The sequence below is a fragment of the Haemaphysalis longicornis genome, unplaced genomic scaffold, assembly GCF_048455015.1.
Source record: "Haemaphysalis longicornis isolate Haplotype H1 unplaced genomic scaffold, Haemaphysalis longicornis Haplotype H1 scaffold_3, whole genome shotgun sequence".
In the NCBI taxonomy this organism is placed as follows: domain Eukaryota; kingdom Metazoa; phylum Arthropoda; class Arachnida; order Ixodida; family Ixodidae; genus Haemaphysalis; species Haemaphysalis longicornis.
In genome coordinates, this window is record NW_027526335.1 from 145,804,575 (window position 1) to 145,828,599 (window position 24,025).

Genomic DNA, 24,025 nt, shown 5'->3' on the forward strand with positions numbered 1-24,025 from the left:
TTGGAACGCCGGATTCCGAACATCATTCTTTGTTAACGTGAGAGCCATTGCATGCAGCGTTATCACGTAGGCGGCCCTCGTTAATTTTAAATGTGGGGTTTAACACCCCGAAACCCCACAGGTTATGAGGCGCGCCATAGTGGAGGGCTCCGGATTAATTTTGGTGACCTGGGGATCTTTAAGGTGGGCCGAAATCTTGACCACACGAGCATATTTGCTTTCCGCCTCCGCCTGAAAAGTGGCCGCAGCGACTGGGAATCGAACCCGCGTCCTTGTGGACAGCAGCAAAATGTCTTAGCCACTAAGCCACCGTGGCGGGTCCATCGTTGACAAGCTGGTCATAGTGCTTCTGGCGCAAGAATAATAATATATCTTAAAGTGGCCGCATAGTCTTTCCCTGTCCCTTCGCCGGTGTACATCACGCTTAATTATACACCCATCCCCCGTTGCCGGTTTAGTAATGCACTGGTGGCGGTGGAGAGAGGGGGCATGTACGCACAGCAAGGCTTCATGCCGCTTCCGATGACATACCCGTTGCCGTATTGGGCGATTTAAACGTGACAGTTTCATGGCTCAATGCACCCTGTCATCTGTCCTCCGCAATTCAGCGGTTTGTGTACGGGTCGGTGTGTTGCAACTACCGTAAGATGACTACAACTGGGCAGGGAAAGGCCCAGTGTGTGTCCTCCAGAATAAAGGTCAAGGCCTTCGAGGTGTTAACTCCAAATGGGACGGACGCTTGTCGTTCGTTTGGAGGAAGAAGAGCGGACACTGAAGAAGGATCACCACGAACAGAAGCATGTATGGGCGCGAGAACAATGGGGAACCGCAACTACCACCCTTTCCACCTCAAGTTCCAGCTGGTCGAGTAGCTGCGAATCTCTCCAGGATGAACAGCAATCAGCCCGCTTGGAACGTTAAAGTGTGGCCAATACCACTTGTTCAGCTTAAAGGGCTTTCAGAGTGACAAATTCGACAGTATCTTTCCCTTGCTCATGACCGGGTGCCGGTTTATGCGTGCACGGGTTAGGAATAGATGGAGGGGTGGGGGCGGGCACGATCAGCTAAAGGTTTGATGCCCTTACTAGTGATGTGTCTGTTGTGTTGGCGTGGGGTTTAAACGGGGCCGCCAAACTTGCCAATGTGAGTCGTTAGGCGTCCTCAGTGGTGGAGTGGATTGGGTTGTCGTTACACAAACGGTAAGATGCCTACGACTCGTTAAGGGAAAGAGACAGCTCTACGTTCGTCCGCTTGGAAAAAGGTCGGGTCTTTCCTTATTACATTCAGATGATGTCAAACTGCCAAGCGGCTGCATTCAGGTGGATATCAAACGTTCCTTCGCATGCTTATGCTGAAACGTAGGAGCCATGGGACTGCTCCTTGTGAGCAATGATTGCCACTCTGTATAAGGGACACTGGATAATGCTAACTTTAATCATGGCCGTTCTACCACGCAGAAAATTCTTGATGTAAGCGTACGTCTTTACCCCGCAACTCAGGGTGCAAGATTAGCGAGGATTGCTTCGTGTGCTACGTTCTCAATGGCTTTAAATTTGAAGGGTGCATTTGATAGCAGTGGAGGAGGGAGTGTTGGAGGAGGGTTCAGAAAAAGGGTGACGTAGTGCACGCTGTGAAAAGAAACAGCTGTAGCAAAAGAAGGTAGACCGCTGCCGCACGTGCAATACGAGCCACCTTGAGATGTGCACTTTCTGACGGGTACGAACAGAAGCCTCCTGACGGTGGCTAGCGAGCCGAACGAGCTTCAGAGGGTGCTGCCGAGGAGGCGGGTCACGTGGACACCGGTGCGGCCGCAAAGTTCAACAGGAGAAACACGGACGCTGATGTTGATGGAAAGTGAGCTGAACAGTTTTACAGGATGCTGTCCAGGGGTCTAGTCACGTTGTGTTGTTTGGGGCCGGAAATATCGACAGAAAGTTGAAGTGTAGGTTAATAGAAGGTCTATATGTGCTTTCGCATTCATATCCTTATAAAGCTACGAGCTCGTCGGTAATATTTTAACGCGAGACCGCCATACTCACCTGTCGATAGAAATTTCAACGCATCCATCATCGTCTCCCGAAGTTCTGACGCCTGCAAGTACTTACAATCACCTCATTATAATATTGTATTTTATTGAACGTTTTCTTCCCACAGAGTGTCAGCAATTTGCTTGCTCTTAATTAAGAACTAAGGATCGCAGGAATACCCGGCTGCATAATCTTCCGGGTACATTCCTCAATTAATTTTGCCAGTTTGTCTAGCATTTCAGGGGTAACGGGTGGCTGCAAAGAAAAATTAGGTTTTGTGAATGTTTTATCAATGAGCCTCAGGATACAAAAAGCATTGCAGTAAACCAAGTCATTATTTCGAACACATCAGGATTGTTATAAAAATCATGCAAGAAAGAAGCAGCACAAATTTTGTAAGAGTATTTTATTAGGTACGGAAAAAAACTGTTGGTGCTTTATTGTTTGAAGCATTATAGTATCTATGAAAATACAATGAGAGCTTGCTTCTGGGCTACATGGTACATACCTTCTTATAAAACACGGCGCTAAATTAACATTGACGAAGACGAAAGACGGCGAAACACAAGATGCACACTTACGACGCCTTTACCAATGCCCATGAAGGCCTCGAATTCACGCACGAGCTACCCCAAGACGGGCGCCTCCAATTTTTGGACGTCAGCCTCACACTGCAAGGTGACCACGCGTGTGGGAAGTACCTGACCAGAAGCCAGAAAAAAAGTTTCCCACACGACTCTGGGCATTGTAAACTGGTCAAATGAGGAATAGCCACAGCGTGCATAACGCAGGATTTGTCAAAATGTTGCCACCACACCGTAAAAGAAAGCCTAAATGTGCAGATCGGGCGGCTCAAAGAAAGCGGCTTTCCAGAACCACTCCTTTTAGGCGTGGAAGAGATGTGCCTAAAAAAAGTAAAACACGGCGTTGGGCATCAGCAAGAGAAGAAGGATGACAGAGGACCACTGGCACTCCTTCCGTACATCCACAACGTCTCACACGGGCTGAGAAAGGTTGCTGTAAGGTACGATGTGAAAGTTATTTTTTCCTCCCCACACAAGCTGAAGGGACTCATGCAGACGAGCGTCTTGTTTAGAAGTCGTTCTCAAACTGATAGAGAAGTTTTCGAGGCTTTCGTGATTAACAGGGAGGGCGAGAACTGCGTCAGTGCCCCATCTTTGGCACTTTCAACAAGTGGAATTGACTTTTTGGTAAGGGAGGGGGTGTCCCATGATCATGCGCAATCGGCGACGGCTGTGCACACGTGTCGGTGAAGATCATGTCCTGTAATATGACCAGGTGTTGTTTGTGCATCAATGGAAAAGGGATAAGAGCGGGTGAAAACTTCGCGCCGTTTCATTTCTGCGGAATCATGTGCTTGTTTGTTTTTGTTTTTTCGAATCATGTACATATATGAGTGTTTCCCTGTTCCTTTTGCATAAACCAAGTTGAAGTCTAGCGTGTGTTTTGTCTTTTCTTTCTTTCTTCGTCCTGTGCCATAGTTCGCTAGAAGTATGAGCTCATTAGTCTGAAGGGACGCTGCAAGCAGGTGAACAAGGATGACGCTGAACGCCCACGCTGTGACGTAAAAAACACAAACCCCTTCGTTAGGTGCGAGTCAGAAGTCGTCTACGAAATTCCGTTGAACTGTGAGAGGTCCTATATAGGACAAACCGGAATGTGCCTCAACGAGCGGCTGCGACAGCATAAGAACGCGTGTTCCAAGCTACAAGCGCCCGGGCATTTGGCCGATTACTGAAAAAATGCACATGCGAATCCCAGTTCAATGAAACAACACGCTCCGACAGCAGGACGACCACGGATCTTATAGAAGCCTTCAGTATGGCATCGTGGAGCCACGGCGCATGCGTCAGCCAGCCATCGGTGCTTCTAAAAAAAAGGAAATTCACCTTCTGCAGAAAGACGTTCCCCGTGTGACAGTGAGCGAGAGAGAGAGGAAGACGGGCGGACGTGGGAGCTCTGAGTAAGACCTCGCGAAAAAGAGGTGACGATAACAACTATCAAGAACTGAACGCACATAGGGTTTTGTGTGGTGGTTTTGAATGTTTCTGTTTCTATATTTATGTTTCCAATGTTTTCCGACAAAGTCGGAAAATAAAGGCCATTTGATATTTGCGCTTTCGTAAGTGTGCATCTTGTGTTCCGCTGTCCTTCGTCTTCGTCAATGTTAATTTTGCGCAGTGTTTTATAAAAGGAAATGCAAGTTCATGGAATAATTGCACCCAAAAAATGGCGATTAAGCTGAAAGACTATTCTTTCTAATAGAGAAAACACCACTTTTCTCCACATAGTTTACAATTTAGCCACAAGGAGCTAATGCCATTAAATACCGGCATAAATTCAGAGCATTTTCTATAAATGCGTAACATAATTATGACGCTTGTTTAGAGTGTGAGTTTTTTACAGCGAGATTTGCCTATGAGTAGCCAAGGACGTTTGGTTGTTTTATTATTTTTACGTTTTCTCTTGTTTTTCGCCAACGATGTAAATTCAAGCCATTAGTGATTAAGCGCCATTACTACTAGAATTATGTATCCTTCCGCGGATACAAGGCGAAATGCAGGGTGGATCCGTTTTAGTTATTTTAATGGGCAGTTCGAACGTTTTTGGTTTTGCGAGTTCTTAATTCCTCGATTTGTTTTTGGAGGAAATGTATAGGATGCATATTTTTATTGTGTCGTATTTATGTACTTTTCATTCCATTTTTCTTATTTTCTGATTTTTAGAATTCTATTCGACCTATTACCTTAATTTACGGCATTGTAACGATATTGTGTGTTACTTCCGTAAAATATGCATCTTTGTAAAATGCAGCACGTTATACGGTTTGCTCTTTTTCGCTATTTTTAAGTGCAGAGCACATTAGGCACTCGCCATGTCGTCGTAGCTCACTCGCTAGATCCAAGTAGAGCTCCACGGCGTACTGTCGTTGTGGTGTCCCACAGAGGCTTCGGAAACCAAGGAGTTTATATAATCATAACCGTTAGAAACTCGCAAACCGTTGGCACTTGTCACACATCTCCCCGCTGTTTAGCGAAAAAAAAACCTACGTACATTTGAGGCAAAATATACGTAATTAACCTGCAGCGCCAGCGTTCAATTAGGCAGAAACGCTCGTTGGGCTGGGTTTTACAAGAGTAAGCGAATGAATGATTGAATTTATTTAGAAGCGATGGTTAACAGAAAATCTGTAGCGATGGTTAACAGAAAACTATCATCATCGGCAAACTGGAGAGGGCGAAATGCTATGAGAAGAAGCGTGAGGGAAAAGGGTGAGAGGCAAGGAGGTTACGTGCGAATGTTGGGAGTGTGCACCTCAAGAAGAACTCTGCAGAAATTCAGGGAATTGCCTGCCAATGTGTAGCATTCTTATGACGCATGTCTAGAGTGCGAGCTTTTACAGCCAAATATGGCTATGATTTGCAAAAAAAGTTGGATTATTTTATTCGTTTTAAGTTTTTTGTTGTTTCTTTTCGGCAATGATATAAATTTATATCATTATAGGGATGAAGTGCCTTTACATTGCTAAATATTGTTACGTGGTGGCAGAACAGATGGCGAGACCATGATTGAGGATGACGCAATCTATTTACAGAATGATTTCACCTATTTACAGTATTTACAAGGCAGCTGTTGCAGAGCGCATGCCCAAGCTGCACGCAGCTTCTTCGGCATTCATAATCGGGCCCACAGCAGCATGCTCTACTGCGCCCTCCTTCTCCTCGTGACAATATATATATTTTTAGATGATGCGAGACGTACTTCCGAGTTGGCCCATTTACGCTATTTTTATTCGTATTTCCAACCGTCTTTTGCGGACTTTCTTTGTTTTGTGTTCGGTTTTGGGGGTAAATCTGGAAATTACATATTTCTGATTTTATCAGATCATTTTTGTTAATATTTTATTTTTGTTTCGAATATTTTCGGTTTTTGAAAATGCTGTCTCACCGAATATCGCCATGTACGCTGTTATAATGATTAAAAGTGTTGCTTCCGCCAAATGTACGTTTGTGTGGAAATGCAGGCCGTTAGACGGCTCACAATTGTTGCTATTGTTCATTTAATACTTTAAAGATTCTTTTCCCCACTGTGACTTTTTTCGTTTATTCTTTGTTTTTTGGGGGAAGGGGTGTGTATAAGAGGCATATATTTCTGATTTTGTCAGATCATTTTTGTTACAACCTTAGTTTTACAATTCCTCTTGTTTTTTTATTCTTTAATACTCTGCTTACAGAATTATTGCCAATTATGCTAGTATAACAACTAAAGGTGTTACTTCCGCCAAGTGTGCATTTTTGTGGAAATGCAGGGCATCGCACTGTCCCCGATGTGGGTGTACTGGGCAAAAAACAGTGCGGAAAATGCTGTCCGTGGTCGGAATGGAAGCTGGGTACCGCGTGTTATGAACACGGGGTCTACCCGATTGCACCATCATCGTATTCGAGGCGTACAGTATTTCCTTTGCTTTCGTAGCGCCTGCGTTGGCTTTGGACTTCGGCTTACTTGAAGTGGAGTTTGGCTTGTGACTTTCGCGGTTTGGATTTTGGACGTGAGGAGGGTAGATTGTGGACTGTAATTTAACTCAGTTGGTGTGACGATTGCTTTGGCTTTAACCATCTTTCTTTTAAGAAAGGGGCAGACCTTGATAAGCCAAGTTAAAGCTAGTGAAGACCACCAGCTCTGGAATTTTCGTAGTCTTGGAATCTCAATTGCGAAGGTGGCCAAATGTTTTCTTTGTATTTCTTTTGGTTTTTTCGTGTCTTTTTTGTGTAGTAGTGTTTTGGAGGAGATATATAAGTGGCATATATTTGATTCCGTCATGTCGTTCTGCCGGGAAATTTGTATTTTTGTATTTTGCTTGTTTTTTAGGGGGGGGGGGGGATATGACGGTTGCTGTTTGACCAATGATATGCCTTTACACTATTATAGCGATCAGATGTGTTCCTTCTGCCTATTCGGCATTTTTGTGCAAATGCAAGGCGTAGCACTATTCATAGAACCTTGCTCTATGGCACTCGGATGATATTGCTACGCAATAAATTGTTTTAGGGCGGAATGTTGTGTATTCAAATAAACCGAAATAGAAACATCTGATGCATGCGGCCGTATAAAATCTTTCTCTGCGTTCGAAACGTAGTCACCATTAAATACTTCATCCTACGTGCTCTTCTGGTGCAGGCGAACTAATGGCTGCCATTACACCCTCTATTGCGATTGGTAATTAAGCCATTGGACTCTATTTGGCATAGGTAATTAGGCCATGGAGAATTAGACTGAGGATAATTAAGCCTTGGCCAATCAGCCTTGTTCTGCTTGCATGCTGGCTGGTGCTTGTAGAGCACAAAGCGTAAAGTTAGGCCGAATGTTAGACGAGCACACAGTTGCGTTCGCATCCCTAATCAAAGAGGGCATTTATAGGAAACTGTTATTTACAAAATGGCAACCTGTGTAATAAAAACGCTTAAGTTACTCGTTTAAGCCTCAACTATGTTCGCCACATATGTATACCCACAAAGATGAAACGTGCTTAATTGTTCCACTTCTTGTTGGGTAGAAGCACAAAGCCGTGAAGGAGTTAGAAATGCGGGCTCGTCTCACATTCCAGATTAAACAAGTACGGTTGGTATCCAGAGCAATGTTCAACTGATTTGAAATTTATTTCGTTTAGTTCGTTTACTGGAGTTGCTGGGTGTTAGTTCGATCATTATTTAAATTGGGTTTGGTTGTTTGTGCCATTGCGCCTTGTTTTGTGCCATCTGTTGGATACGAAGTAAACACGGGATTTTCAAGATCCCTAGTAATCTAATCTAATGCTTTTGTGTTACAACACTATATTTTGACGCACGTTATTAAAGTCTTGGTGGTGCAAATCAATCATCAGCTTTTAACTAAGACTAACTTATAAGGCTATATCAAAAATACCGATTACCTAATAAATTCACGATACACTTCTGAATCAATCACAAATTTATTTCCTAATGCCAGTAGTAAACGCATCTGTTTTGCGGCAATGACTGTCACGCAGTCCTGTTGCATTCTTAGGATTCTTGCGTACCCATAGCATATGTGTGTTGTCTGCCATACCATGTGGCTTTGTGTACACAAGTTATAAAATTTTTTCGCAAGCAGAAGCTCCTCGCCCACTGATGCCGAAATTCTTGATTGAGCAGCGCAGGTTCCAGCCAAAACAGTTTGCAGGACTTTTTTGCCACCGCTTGTGAAGCAAAATAATCCTTTTGTATGGTGTGAACTGAATACAGTTTTATCTTTATTACATGTGACATTGAAGCGCTGTTTACTGTCTTCTTCGTGCTACCGAAAGCAACCACTTTTCCGCAACAAATTACCTCTGCAGGAATATTCATTACAGAAATTCGTCATTGGACTTAGCTTTACTCATATTGCTATTGCATATATAGAACTATACATATAACTGGAAAAAAGACACGTGTACACCAGAAAAATATTGAAAGAATCATTGGTGCCTTTTTTGGAATGCGTGAGCAATTAGCTCCTCTCCCTGGTGAGCTTGGGACTGAACTCAAAGGGACCCTGCTACACTTTTATCAACTTTTTCTAGGTCCTAAATGCTTTCAAAATGTCCTCAACAAAGACATCCAGTACTTAGATTAGGGGGCCACAAAGTTCGTCAGCCAAGTATTACTGCTATACGCCTAACAGATAACTTAGAAAGCTGTTCACAAAATTTTTCTCTCTGTCCCGAGAGGTGGAGTTCTTCGAGCGTTCGAATTACATCATTATAGCAATATAGCTGGCATATAGCAATTGGCCGGCTTTCCTTAAGTTTCAGAAGAAAAGCCCCAAAGCGAAGTAGAAACTGAAGACGGATAGTTCTACTGCGACGAACAAATCATGGAGTGCCTCTCCGCGGTGTTGGTAACTGTAGCTTTTACAGTGCTTCCAGGCACGAACGAAAGTGTGAAGTGCTTATCAGAGGTGTTGCAGAGCCCTTTTAATGCGCACGCTTTGCTGCTGCTTTAGGGGACTGGAACACGTGCTGTTCGCACGCAGGGTAAACTATGCCTTGCGCTCTCACCGTCTGAGTGACCATGCTTGCGGGCTTCACCAGCGGGAGTGGTTGCCTTTTGCTGCTTTTGTGGACGACCAGTAATCCACTGGTGGAATACCAGCCTCCTTCCACTTCTATTCATTCTACCACCGACCCGGCGCTGCACTCGCGTCCAGCTCTCTTTTTTAACGCCTACAACCGGTGACCTGGCACGTGGAGAAGCCGGACGACGAACGCATCGCGCGGACTGGACTGTATTCAAAAATGCATTTTTTTCTATTTTTCAGGGGTGAGCGGTACTTCGCCGGGGTAATCCGTTACGATGCATCAGCTGCCAGCAGGGTCATGAGGTTCGGTACACTTCGTACAGGGCTTTGATCGAGCGAGGTGACAGGCACAGACAGTAATGGGAACACAACGCCACTAGCGCTATTGAGGGCATGCCTCCGGTGTTTTGGCGTAACCCTCTCTATACTGGCTTTGTTGATCTCTGTTTTGTCACCCTGTGTACATGAATGTAGGGTGCAATTTTTTGGCGAAATCCCTTGAACCTTGCTCACGCAAAAAAAAGAAAAGAAATACCTGGCGCAGCACATACGTTGTGCATAGTAATACACCTCCAATTCAAGAGAATTCGACAAACGTGCTTCTAATGCTCACCCCCCCCCCTCCCCCAATGGCTGTGGTTGCTATTAGAAAAGGGTTGTAAAAGGAGCGCAAATCTCCAACCCGGCAACATATATCTCAGGGAAACTGTAGTATTGGAACCCTTGCTTATCCTAACGAAAGTGAAGGATGGGATCAGGCTCAGGAAGGCAAGTTGAAATTACAGTACTGTCTTCGTCCGGAAGTTACGGGTGATTGGATATAACAAATTTTGTTTCGTATATTCATAGACAGGCGCAGGGAATAAAAGTCTATATTATTACAGAAAAAAAAAAACTTCAGGGCCCTTCCACTCTGGGAAGAGGGAAGCCAGTGAAGCTGTAGCTATGGTGGGTTTTTCTATAATCAATCAATATATTGCCGCTAACCATGCATTGGGTTTGTTTATTTGTGTTTTGCTTTTGCTGCCCGGCTGCGCCGGCCTGTGTTATCGCTGTTGTCTCTGTGCCAAGGGAGGCACGTGTACCCTTCTTTCTTTCTGTGCCGCATGTGTAATCTCTTCTGATAGGGGGAGCGTTCCGAACGAATGTGAACAGGCTAGAATAATCTTCGTTGATCTACAGTGTTCTGGATACAATTCGGCTATTCCAGAATCACTCGCGCCGAGTGATAAATTCCCGCTGAGCAGATGCCGCGGCATTCTAATCGCCGACACCAGTATACGCAAGTCACTTTGTTGACTGCTGTTTCGCCTCCTGTGTATTCTTTGAGTTGTTAGGGGAGCTCAAGTTCGCTCCAATAAACTTGTTTTTTTCTTCAAGACAGCTGCGTCGTCTTTGGCTACGTGACAATATCATAGTATCGCTATATTGGGCAAATACAGGCACGGAGTGCAGCGGCTGCGGGTACACGTGGTCGAAAAAGAAACGCCGCCGCCAAGGGTTCCGAAACTTGTGACAGTTACGGCGGCTGCGGTTTGGAGTGTAAGAATGAGCCATGTATTGTCAGTTTTACCACATGTGCAAAGACACTCTACGGATAAACCAATATATATCGACTGCTGAAAATTGTCGATCCCCACCCATAGAGACGATCTACTAGATGGTAGCTTACTGCCGCTTCGCTGTAAAAATTACGAGGTCTGCTAAGCACCCTTTATTATGCACTGAAGCCTTAGTGCCCAATTTGCAAAAGTGTCTTTTAATTGTCATCGGCGTCCTTCCCGCTCTGGGCTTTTACAGCAAAGCAGTTTTCCTCTTCCCCCAACGGTTTCATCGCCGTGTGCGAAAATGATCTCCGTGGGTAAAAAAAAAAAAAAAATGGTCGCCAACCCGTCCTCCGAAAGTGGTTGTCTAGCAAAGCTGTTGTATATTACTAGAAATGGTGATGTAGGAAGGTTTAAAATGTTCCTCGTCGTCCCGGCGGCGTTGTCGCTTGCAGTCGGCTAGTGTCACTAGATAATGGTACCATGTTTTGGCACTCTTTTTCTCCTGTTTTTCCTTGCCGCCTCCGTGATAATTGGTGAGTTCGCACTACGTGACCTTTGCTCACACCGCGACGGTTCATGGGCGCCGCCATTTTCTTGTGTACGCGTCTTAGCCGGTAAACTCTGGTAGGCTTAGCTCGTCCTCCAGGATGTGCAGCTGTCCGACCCTGACGTCGTTCCGAATGCGACTCAAAGACAACACGTGTAAAGTTTACTATCTGTAAACTTCGAACATATCATCCTCTCACAGGCAATTAGCTACTTAGAAGAACATAATATCTTATAATACCAATACGGGTTTAGGAAAGGGTACTCATGTGACAATCAGCTTGCTGGTTTCATTAACGACATTCACTAATTCGTGGACGCTGCGCTTCAAATCGAATCAATATTTCTAGATTTTTCCAAAGCTTTCCCCCGGGTACCTCACAGCAGATTGCTAATCAAACTTACACAACTTAATATCCACCTTCTTGTAATTGCATGGGTTAAAGCTTTTCTGTCATCAGGGGTTCAATTCACATCTGCTAATAACGTTAATTCTTCATTTGGTCAAGTGCATCCTGGTGCTCCACAAGGCAGTGTCCTGGGCCATTTACGTTTTCTAATATTTGTGAATGACTTGCCAAATTGCGTTTCTTCGAGGATCAGGCTGTTTGACGATGACTAACCTGCTTTACTGACAAACTGGCCCCCCAAACTGACCTTGACACAATATCTACTCAATGTTCCACTTGTTTAATGCCGCTGAATAATTCTAAAACTAAACTTATGTCCTTTAAAAACCACGCAACGCGCATTAAAACTTCCTATTCCCCTATTAACCTAACTGTTCACCTAGCAGACTCTTACAAGTACCTGGGACTTAACCTGCCCCGTGACCTGACATGGAATCATCATATAAACATCATTCGTGCATCCGCCAACCGCTCATTGGGTTTTTTAAAGCAGAGCCTAAAACATGCCCCTTAAAACCTCCGCAAACTTCCATACACAACTGTCATCAGACCTAAAATTGAATACGCGTCTGCCATTAGGTACCCTGACAAAGCATACGTAGTTGGCCAAATTGAATCCCTTCAAAATCTTGCCGTTCGTTTCATCTTTTCAGATTATTCACGTCACACCAGCGTCACTGCTCTAAAACTTCGCGCATGTTTACCTATTCTATCCCATTGGCGTAAACTGTCACGTTCATCGTTGCTTCATAAACTGCACCACCACCCTTCACTTCATCCGGATTTCTTTTCTTCGACATCGACCATCTTTCCCCGACGGGACCATTTCTTAAAAGTGACACGTGTGAAATGCCAACTTCTAAATATTTTCAATCCTTCATAAGTCGCACAATTGTGGATTGGAATGCCTTACCATCTCACATTATAAATGTAACAGATCCGACCAAAGTTCAAGAACTTTTACACACTTATTTTGTATGTTAACATTACTAAAAAAGTGCTTTTGTAGGTTTGTTTAAGAGTAGTTTCCAGATTTTTTGTTTGTTCTCCTTCTTTATGGCTTTATTTTTATTTTTGCCTCGCACCCCCTTGTATTTACTTGTTTGCCGAAGAATGTGCTGTTCGTACTCTTTTTTTATTCGATTTCAAGGTATCCCATCCCCTATGAACTGCCCTCACAGTGAGGACCTTCAGGGGTATTTTTGAATAAAATAAATAAATAAATAACGTGTGTCAAAACATTCTGTTTTGCGGCATATCTTCGGTAATGCTGTTAACAAATGACCAGGTCGAAGTTAACGGCAAGGTCGTAGATGCAGCATTATCGCATCACTGATGAACGACGAAGAGCCGCCATTGCTAACTTGCCTGCCTCAGTGGCGGTACTTTATTGCCGTATCTAGTGACACTACGCCCGACTTCTCTGGCGGCAAATGGTGGGGCCTGCCTAACCTGAGGATGCGCTCGGCGCATTGGGCAACAAATGCTCTTTTTAGTGACACTTGTCTTGCATAGCCTTCAAGGGTAATCTGCAAACACAATCTCTACCAGGAACACAGGGCGGGGGCTCCCATTGTTCACAGGCGCCTTATATATACCTATAAAAAGAAGTGCCCGACTGACTGACTGACTGAGTGACTGACTCATCAACGGCCAGCCAAAACTGCTAGACCTAGAGACTTGAAATTTCACGAGTTTATTCGCGTCATTGAATAGGTGCTCACTAAGGCGGGTTTTCCAGAAATTGCCCTCCGAACCGAAGAACAGGGCGAAATTGTGGTTTCGCGAATTCGTGATTTTCTCGGTCGCCCATTCACATATCGAAGCGCTTTTTGCTGATATAAGTAGCCCTTAAGAATACCTAAAAAGTAGTTTTTGGATTTCGCCCTAACCTACACCAGCGAGGTGATTCCGCATTCCAGATCTAAAATGGTGTTCCTAAAGATTCTCAAATAAATCTTTCACCGATTCAGTAATCCAACTGATTTTTGCTAGAATATGTTACTCATACAAATGCACAGAACCGTTTTTAAGGATTTCGCTCTGCGACGCCGCTAAAAGGGTCAAATGGTTTTTTACAAATGACACGGCTGATGAGCCAAAAAGGCCCGACAGTTATGTACACGTCTAACCAAACTACTCTTTCACACGGCTACAGATTGCAAGGGCACGTTCTGATTACGGTGTTGGAGGTCAATATTTCTTAAAATTTTAAAAATTCAACCATGGAGAGAGTGAAAAGCTGTAAAATTGTTTTTCCCATATTAATTTTTTTACCGCGCGCCATCGGAGATATCGAACTGCTTTTTGTTGAGATAGGCAACTTACTCACTTATCTCGACACTGCTATACAACATTTTTCAATGACACCCTCCCAATAGAGGCAAGCGGGATTTCGGGAAAACACTGTGTTTTTACACTTTCACAAATAATCACCCAGCCAGTTCATATATATAGTGTACTAGAATTGTAGTACACTATATCATATATCTCCCGTTCGTTTTTTCTTGAAAATGCTGCCCATTTAATTGCCCGAAAACCACTTTCAGGATTTTGTCCTAAGATGCGGATTAGAAGGCCAGCGAGATTTTTAAATCTGCATCCTTTTGGACGTAAAATTCAGTTGAGTTTTCGCTCGCTTAGCGGTCGCCATCTGTTGACACCTTCGGCAACTACGCGTCTCCCGTAGGAGCAGGTTTCATATATCATAAATGTAAAAGAGAAGATGTACCGGTAGAAAGCGCGAAGGTTAGCCCTCGGCATCTGTTGGGAGTTCCTGCAACCTCACGCCTCCCGCAGGAAGCCCATGTTAGTTATGATAAAACTGTCCCGATGAGCATCGGTCATTTCTTCTGAGATAGCACTTCCTACGAGGAAGAATACCCCTCACCCAGCCGGCCTCCATCATGTGTTCCCAGCGCAATCTCCTGCCGAATTCAAGTTGTGGTTGCAACTTGGCACTCTTCCTCATATCATATTAAGAGAGAAAGCAAACCAAGCGCCTCCTTCTTCCATCTACTTTTCCAGACCTTGAGCTGTGGGAGAACCTGGTGACTAACAGCGATCTGTATGTCCAGACAATACTTCCTCCAGAGCGAAGGCTGCCCACTCATCACATGGCTTTCTGAAATTGGGAACCACTCGCTCTTCGCCGGCTCAATAAAACCTTTTTCACTCACTGACTCATTCGCTCAAACGCGCCACCTTGGTGCAATTTGTTTAGCGAGATTTGGAGTAAAACACGAGTACTAGTCGTTTCACCTTACCACGACGCGCCTGAAGTAGGAGCCTACGTACTGACAGCAGACAGGCGCTCTCGAGTGTGCACCACTTCCCAATGAAGTAGCCTAATATGGCGACTAACAAATACCAATTGCTGTCCTTAATATAATGGCCCATCCGGGTACCGCCGGGTACTACCGCTAGTCATCCATAAGGCGATTTCGATGCTTGTTTAGCGGTTTGCTTAAACGAATCCTGAGCTGTATGCCCTATACCTGATTAGCCTGACGCATGCGCTCGGCGTCTTAGTCCTTGGTGTTTTCGCCCAAGGAGATCGTTTTTGTCCACGGCCACGAAACCCTTAGAGGGCTGAGGTACACAGCTTTGCCGTAAAACGCCAAGGCGCCAAGGCGTAAGACGCCGAGCACATGCGTCAGGGTCAGGCTAATCAGGCATAGAGCGTACAGCTCAGGATTCGTTTAAGCAAACCGCTAAACAAGTATAGAAACCGCCGCATGGATGATAAGGCGCTTGTGAACAACGGCAGCCCCCACCATGTGTTCCTGGCAAGGATTATGTTTGCACATTATGCTTTAAGGCTAGACAGGATCTAGTGACACTTGACGAGTGCAAGTACCAAGTCGGCCAAGACGACGAGAAACATTTGATACCCTCTTACATCACCACTTGTAGTGGTTTACAACAGCCTTGCTGGACATCCACTTTCGATGGGCGGGATGGCGACCAGTTTTGTTGCAATAAAACACTTCATTTGTGTTTTCTTCGCGGCTCTTCGGGTGCTACTGCTGCCTCTGATGCTGTTGTGGTCATGTAGGACGGAACGCTGAATAGTATCTTACACCACCGGAGAGCGTGCATCCACGCATGGCGGCTATACATCGCCGTGGTAGCCGGCCCGGCCAGGCTTCGTTGGCCCGGAAGCGACGCATCTCGCAGTGGGCCTGCTCGCTACCCGCCAAAAGAGGGCCCCAGCTCATTCTAGCTTGTGGTGTGGGCGATGCGTGCGTTGCGCGAAGCAACTTTGGGGTTGCGCACAGCAATCGGTCGTTGTTTTCTTTAGTCGGCAGTCACGAAAAAATAAATTAAAATTCTGCAATGCACTCCGCACAGTTAGTTAAACAGCGCAGCTGTAACTTGCGGCAGGTGCACCAGGAGTCTTCGTACGCTTTTGCTGGTTGCACTCGGCTACATGGGCCTGTTCTTGTGCTAGGGCTAGACCATCGGCCCCGACGTAGAAGAGGTCGTTACCGATTTTTGTCGCATCTTCGCTGACCGTATGCTTCCTGCTACTCGATAATACGTACTATGCGTCACCTTCTTATTTCGCAGTAACGGGTGGCCGGTGTTTCCCATTGCCACGTTGATTCTGGTTCGTCCGCACTTCAGTGCCCCTGCCCGCCGTTGTCGCTTGAGCTGTGCTTCAGGAAGTCGCTCGCTGCGCGCGCGCTCTGATGCCGGACTCTTTTTATTCCCTCCGATGCGCCGTTCCCATTTACCAGTGTCGGTAGATGAAAGAGGGTACCTACATCATCTACAAACCTACAGTCTTTCCTTTTACTTGTCTCTCTTCTTCAACCTCGGGTTTTTGCCGTATGTGCATGGAATTGAGCGAAGGATGTTTCTGCTTACATGGGAACGCCAGATTTTCCCTCCGTCTAACCATATAAAGTTTCGCTTTAAGACATCTTCGTCCTACACTAAGTTAGGTGCGTACCGGGAGCAGTGATTCGCGGTTATGACTAGTGTCCAGACGGGACAACACCGTTGGTTTTCACGGAAGACGTTTACGTGTACCGACATGGCCAAATGAAATGCGATCACGAAAATATGAACCATAATACAGAAATAGCGTGATTTCTTTGTATGCAAGTCAACTTGTGGTGCGTCTTTATTACAGTAGCAAAGTTTAGAAATCGGTCTTTCCAAATATACCACAATCGTGCCGTTATTTGTTCTTCACAGCCAATATTCCTTGACTTCGTCTAGCACAAAAAAAAGACGTCAGAGGACGCATAGAGGCGACGGGCACAAGCGCTATCTTCCAACTGAGTTTATTGAAAAAATGCGTTAATTTAAACACTGGGGCGGAATATATTCATAAAGAAACAAAAATAGAAAACAACGGAACAAAAAACAAAAGCAAGGCATGATATAATTTGCTCACAAAATTATTCTCACAGCGCTGTGACGTCGACAAAAAGCAGCACGAGGCATTGATTAAGGTGGCACCCTTGTCGAAGTCACAGCGTTGTGCAAATAATTTTGTGGGCAAATTTTATCATGCCTTGCTTTTGTTTTTGTTCTGTTCTTTTTTGTTTTTGTTTCTTTATGATTATGTTCCGCCCCAGTGTTGATATTAAGGCATTTTTTCAATAAAATCAGTTGGAAGAGAGCGCTTGTGCCCGACGCCTCCCTGCGTCCTCTGTCGTGTTTTTTTTTGCGCTACACGAAGTCATGGAGTACCGCTACCAACTAGCCCAAACGTAAACTCTGGTAAGCGAAATTCTTTGATTTTGCGTGTTTTGATTCGTATTTTTGTGTTCGCGTTTCATTTGTCCATGACTATACACTCAAAAACCAGAAACGGGGGGTTTCCGGCCTGCGAGGCCCATGACTATGACGTTCGTCTTCTCAGGTCTCACCCTTCACATCCATGACTGCTCAAATCATCAATTGATGGTGCGATCAACCAAGTGGTCGCCAGTGGGATTGAAAAGTTTACCTTTTCTATTTTCCCCTAATAATTGTCGACGCATTGGCCGCTGCCCCGCTTTACGTCGACTCACAGCTATGCGTGCGACATGTCAGTCTGTTTTTCAATTGTTGCATTTTGGAAATTTTGGTTCGTCGATGCGCAAGAACAAGTCATAGTGCTTAAACGGGTGCTCTTTATAACGGCAAAAATTGCCCTGTTTTATATCCAATAGTGATTTGGGGGATTTTTTGGTGACAAAATATTTTTCGGTAAATTGTACCTGTCATTTCATTCTAATAAAGAACCTGGCTATTACGATACGTTGCTTAAGAATGTAACGAACTTTGCGTTGAATAAGAACAATAGCCATTCCTGATAGGTGTAACCAGTGTTTTGAAGCACGGTTTTCTATTGTAGCCTTTGTTGCACCACCTCGCCGGGATTAGCACAAATTTGGATTACACATCAAGTGTACAGGTGCCGCCAGAGTCATTGGAGCAAGAGAGCTGTGGCCGAACCGCATAGGAGCGCCGTGTAGCTGCACCGGCGGTAAACTAAAGGAGCAGAGCATGCATGCGTGCCTGCCGACGCCGATAGCCCTCTATACATCTCAACCCATTCCTTTTAACGCGGATTCCAGCGTTGCTCGCAACATACTGGGGTGCTATTCCAGAAGGCCCGAGATTGAGCGAAACTCGGGAAACACGAGCTCTTGCGACGCCCACGCAACGTAATGATAATATTTCGAGGCGGAGTTCAAGCGCCTTACAAATGCAATTCATGCTATTTGCTGATTATTGGGGTGACGTAACCATTCCAGGGCACCGCGTTCCAAGGAGGCGCGACTAGTGCGTGGCGCGTTTTTCACTGCTGTCTCTCGTTCCACTACTGCACTGTTGGCTACTGCAGGGGAAAGCAAATGCGACTATATTACTTCATCGCGCTTTTATTTTATTAATCCGTATGTCACAACAAAGTTCTTTATTGTTTTTATTTTAAGAGTTCTTATGAGCTTTTTGTTTGAAATTCGCCGTCCAAAGGAGCAGCGTCTGCCCATTTCTACTGAAAAAAAAATGAAAGAGGGTGATGCAAACACGCCAAATTCAAAGTAATTCCTGCTCGGTGTTACCGAAACACTCTGTCCGCTTTCACATACGAAATTTCCTAGAAGCACTTCATCTGCTTACTTGATTTGAAGGCGAAAGTTTGGCGATACTTAATAGCAACTGATACATTGTGCTAGCGATACTCATTAACAACTGAGCATTGTATTTGCGAGAATTCTTAACTGATATATCGCACTTGCGTTTTTTTTCTCGCTTTTATTTCTTTGTCATTCGGAATGAATTTTGGCATTACTTCAACCTGCTTCTTTGCTGCTATACCATGTTTGCGTCAGTTTTTCTCTCATTTCGTAGGGAAGTCGGCAGAAAGAAGACAGGAACACACCACAGCTGCCCTATAATCGTGGTGCTGCGCAGCTTGTGTGCACCTGTCATTCTCATGTGTCATCACGTTCACGTGTCACACATTATTCTGCCACATTTATTTTCCAATTCACAGTTTTGTGAATTTTCCAAAAAAGCACCCCATGCGTTCCTCAACGCTCTCAATTGCGGTTAAGTCACCCAATTGGCCATGTGCTACAAAGAAAGGAATAGCAACAGCCACAGCTTCTCAAATGTTTCCTTTATTTCACTTTGCTCTTCGCAGTACTTGTTCGACACAGCTCTGCACTGTCGTTGGTTTTTAATGGACTCTATACCTTCACACTCCTTCTGGTGTCACGCTGTTTCTTTCGGCCTCAATCTTCCCTTCACAAGGTTTTCGTGATCCGCTTCCACCCAGGCGACAAAGACGCTGGACAAAACCCGTTGAAATGCGTAAAGATCGCCTCCGATAATAGACACACACCGTTGATTAAATACTATCCTTGCGTGTAAAGTTCTCGCAAGAATGGTGCTACACGAAACGCCTCAAGAAAACCGTCTGCCGCGCTGACGATAAATGAAGCGCACGGTCATGCAACGCCACATTGGAAAGTTTTGGTAGCAGACGATAAATGAAGCACGGCCACTCGATGGAAAGCTTCTTTTCATCGAGTAATCGCGATTCAAGCGTACGCTGTAGCTGGAGACGGATGAAAGCATGGTAGAACCTGCGGAAGCCATGTCCGGCTAACCACCTAAATATAGGCGAAAAACTTGCCTGCAGTAATCCTATAGCACGCACACACAGGCTGAATGTCGACTGAGGGCGGTCGCAGGTACAGTCGCGTGCGATTTGAAGGTAATCACGCGAGCTTCGACCGATAAAGGCGATAACGCCCCCGCGCGGCCTTTGTCGGAGTGACTGGGACCTAGTTTATGCATTCTGCTCTCTCTCTGTCGCTGTTCCATCAAGCAGTGATCACTCCCGCGGCTAGTAAATCACCCTTTCCGCTTTGTGGTGATCTTGGGTCTATTCGTTTCACCTGCACCGCGTGAACCAGTTCAGGCGGTGCCGCACTTCGCCGTTCGTTTCAGCGGTGCAGCTCGCGGAACCTGAACCGCGCCGTTCGATTCACCGGTGGTGCCGACGGGTGCAGGACGGGTTCACGGCTTTGCCTGCACTCCCTGCCGAGGAGGTGCAGAAGCAGACGAAAAAAGTGCAGGGCTGGTTCCACCGATGGAGGAACCCACTTTGCACCGCTGTGAACTGGTTCAAGAGGTGCAGGCTGAATCGAATAGACCCCTTGTGTGATTGCAATCACGTGTGCGTTTTTTTTTTGGTTATCGTGAGCAACGATAGCACCCATTGTTATAAATGTCCAGTGTTTCCCGATAATGTGTTTCTGCGCACCTTTTCGAGAACTGCTGTAAAATACCAGGAGTGCGACGTCGTCGCTGCGTGCACGATAAAAAAAGAGGAAGGGGTTATTGATTTTGCTGCTGGAGTGATGGCTGCTGGAATAAACAGCGACCGAGGGAGAGAAGAATGCGTAAACCAGGAACCAGGCAGAGTAAAACAAGCCGCGTGGGGGCGTTATCGTCGTGGTCGGTCGACGCTCGCGCGATTACCTTCAAATCGCACGCGACTGTACGGTCGCTACCAACGCTTCCGTGGAAGGTGTCCGTTGCGTAAAACCGCAGCGCACGCAACACCTGCTCCTCAGCGGTAATGGGGCGAAAGTCGCCTCAGAGTCGTCACAAAGGGGGTCAGGCGCCAGATGGCTGCACAGCGAATGCACAGTACTTTCGATAGACGAAAAAGGGCTTGAAGTTCCTCCTCCGCTAAAGGAAAAAGCTCTTTCGGGATAGATATATGCCTGCTACGGCGCCCGTGAACCATGATTCACGCCCCAGCAGCCGCTAAAACGAGCGTCACGAGTTAAACTCGGCCGTGCAATATCTCTCCCGAATTTCTTCCGAGTTCTCGTGTAAATCACACACACACAGCCCATTCGTGGGTGCAGAGTAGCGACCGAAGCCCACTCAACTGTGGCTGCCATGGCGTTCACATCGCCGGGGTAGCGTCGCAGCCACGAAGTCACTTGCATTTGATCCTCCGGTAGCAGAGCTTACCAGAAAACAATGAACGAATGGCGTCCCCAGGCCACCGTCCGTCAAATTCTGCCACAGTCCAAGGGGAGGAGAAGGGGGGGGGGGGGGGGGGGGAAGGGTTCGGTCTTAACGGAGTGCTGCTCGCTCTATTCCGGACGATAGGAGCGGCGAAGACGACAAGATTTCCCACGGCAGCCGTATTCATACACAGCAAAAACACAATGGACGATTGATGACACACCTTCAACGTCTAAAATGCACTCGCAAAATGTTGAAACACGCTCATAACATGTTCAATTGGGCCGATGTCTGATACTACGCCCGCCGTCCGCACGTAAACAAATCCGGTCACGTTCGACAGTCGGAGAAGGGCGCGTTCCTTTCGCTCTTCCGCTACAGTGAACTGCTTAGCTTACTTGGTTTGGGCTTGCGCTGAGCTGCACTGGAGCCACCCTCAAACCACGTAGCAAACGCATTTCAGTGGAAGAACAGAACAACGAGAAAATCGGAGCCGCCGCGCGCCGCGTTTAGAGGGCGGAGCTTTAAAAGAAGGCTGGGACCAGGTCAGAGTTTTAAAAGGAATAGCTGGGTCATCTACTTTGCATTACGGAGTGCATATTGCAACTTGATTCTAGACGATGCTGCACGCGGATGATCGTGCAAGCTGTGCTTTTTCAAGGTGAGCGGCCTCAACTGGGCGCGCTGATAATGCTAAGCGGGCTTCGCGCGGTTGCGCCGGTGTCGCTTGAGGTTTATCGGATGCTGTACTATTACTATTTTGTTAACTTGAGCAGCTGAAAACTCGGGACCGAGCTATCTCAGGCCTTCTGGAATAGCGCCCCTGGTCTTTGTAATGGGTCTGATAGCAGACCCACCTAGAAATATTAGAAAAGAAAAATTGTCACTTCAGATCTCTGCGATTGCGATGCTTCCTTGATGCTTCTCTAACGGGCGCTGAAAGTGTGTGAGCGACGCTGCCAGATACCGCCTCTGCTATTAGCGCCTTCGAAGAGACCAGTATGCTGCGAATAATGTTCGAAGCCGCGCTAAAAGAAGTGAGTTGAAAAGTATGGATGGGCCAGCACCGTCGGCACGTGCGCATGCGTGTTCTGCTCCTTTCGCTTGCCGAAGGTGGAGCTACAGGGCGCTACTATGCGGTCCGGCCGCAGCTCCCGCGCTCCAATCATTTTGACGTCACCTGTACCTACAAATCACAGCAGCGTTTTTGAGAAATTTTGACACAATTTTCGTGGATGTTTGCGGGGTGTAAGGAGTACTTACCCAACCCCGAATTTGATATTCTTGAATATAATACTGCCCTCACGTACACCAGCATAATTTATACAATCTTCATAACCAATTTACTATGTGTAGTTTCAAAATCTAATAGCGTTACTGAGCGCGTGTTTCAAAAATTTTCTAGTTTTGAGGCTTACAATAAGTTCGCTCTTTGGGACTCCTGGAATGCGAATAAAGTGCATAAAAGCCAGGTTAAGTAAGTACTGAGCAAAACATGTGCTCTTTCAGGCTGTTCTCAAGGCATGAACTATACTTACCGGCGTTACCGCGTTCGCCTGATCTTGTGGTTCGGCGGTTGACTGTAGAGAAAAAGATGGCATATATTTTTAGCCACTCACCAAGCTGAGCCAAACATACAGAACATTTAAGGTTATCTGCCTCAGTATACTGGACTAGTCCACATAACATATAACATACCATTAAGATAACATAACATGACATAAAATAACATAACATAACATAACATAACAGCAATGGGCATGCTTCACGGTAAAAAAACAATGCGTGAAAGGCTGCCCATTCGTATATTTTTGTGGGTACGTAAATAAAGCTTCAAGAGGCGTGGTGTACTTAACGTGGTGTAAGAGGCGTGGTGTAAATTAACGAAGTTTGGGATTAATTTACAACCGGCGGATATTTTTACCGACTCATAAATGTCGGTCCGAGCATTTTAGTTTTGTACCTCTATAAGAAAACTGGGCCAGTGGCGAGATTAAACTCATGGTCTCGGTTGGTCTTGGTATACCATGGTCTCGGTACACCATGGTCATGGTCTACTTCAACGACGCGGTGGCGGTTGAAGGTCCAAAAATAGAAGACATCACTGTTCCCTTTTTGTAGCTCTCTGTTTATTATATTTAAACCAACGACAACTTTTTGGCTAACACGAACTCTGTTCAGAGATATTGAGTCTGGGAGATTCAACAGAATAAATGAATACCACTAGTCATTTCATCTTCCTTCCTTACGTTTACCTGAAATGTTCATCCTGTGCCACTTTGTCCTATCATTACAGCCATACGAGTACAGTATGTGACTGCTTCATGGCAGCTACCTTTACCAACGTGCTCAGTAGTATTGACTTTTATGCAGCACAATGATGGCTTATCGGGTAGCCACTTGCGGGCTTCCTAAACACCTTTAAGGAGAACTGGAGCTAGCCCAAAGAGCCAAGGGAAATATTGCTATGTGTCCCCTCGGCCAGCTGCATACTACGCGGAAGTACAATAGCCCTCTAGGCCACTCCCGCATCAAAGTGCCCCCTGCTTTCTTCTACACGCGCCCTTAACCATGTTTCCCTTTCGTTTTAGATGCGACGCATCTCTTTAACTCGCCTTGTCCCTCCTGCGTCCATCCGTAGTCCGCATCCCTCCCCCGTTCTCCTCTCCACGCCAGCTGCGCGGTAACGCCGCTCCCACCGCAGCGCCATCTGTGTGTTAGCGCCCGCTCTCCCCGCAACGCCAACTGTGCGCCATCGCGCGTTAGCGCTCGGCTAACACATGCGCATGCGCTGCTCTCTCTCATTCCCCTGACTGTTAACGCGCGGTACATATAAACGCAATAACTGCGCCGCTCCGCTCAGTCGCTTTCCCGCCGCCGCTCCGATGACATCCGATGA

General features: G+C 45.9%; 1 protein-coding gene across 2 annotated transcripts in view; it reads right to left on the reverse strand.

The window, feature by feature from the left end:
- Positions 1-2,115: 2,115 nt before the first annotated feature.
- LOC144173451 (uncharacterized) overlaps positions 2,116-24,025 on the reverse strand; it is a 115,320-nt gene continuing 93,410 nt past the window's right edge. Inside the window, exons 5-6 of one of the 2 annotated variants that reach the window (XM_077701872.1) lie at positions 22,665-22,706; positions 2,116-2,282 (exon numbers count right to left, since the gene is read on the reverse strand). In XM_077701872.1, the coding sequence (XP_077557998.1) occupies positions 2,181-2,282; positions 22,665-22,706 (144 nt within the window). In that variant the 3' untranslated portion in view covers positions 2,116-2,180. Of the gene's footprint in view, positions 2,283-19,247; positions 19,427-22,664; positions 22,707-24,025 lie in introns of those variants that run through there. The other variant, XM_077701873.1, reaches the window with a different exon arrangement.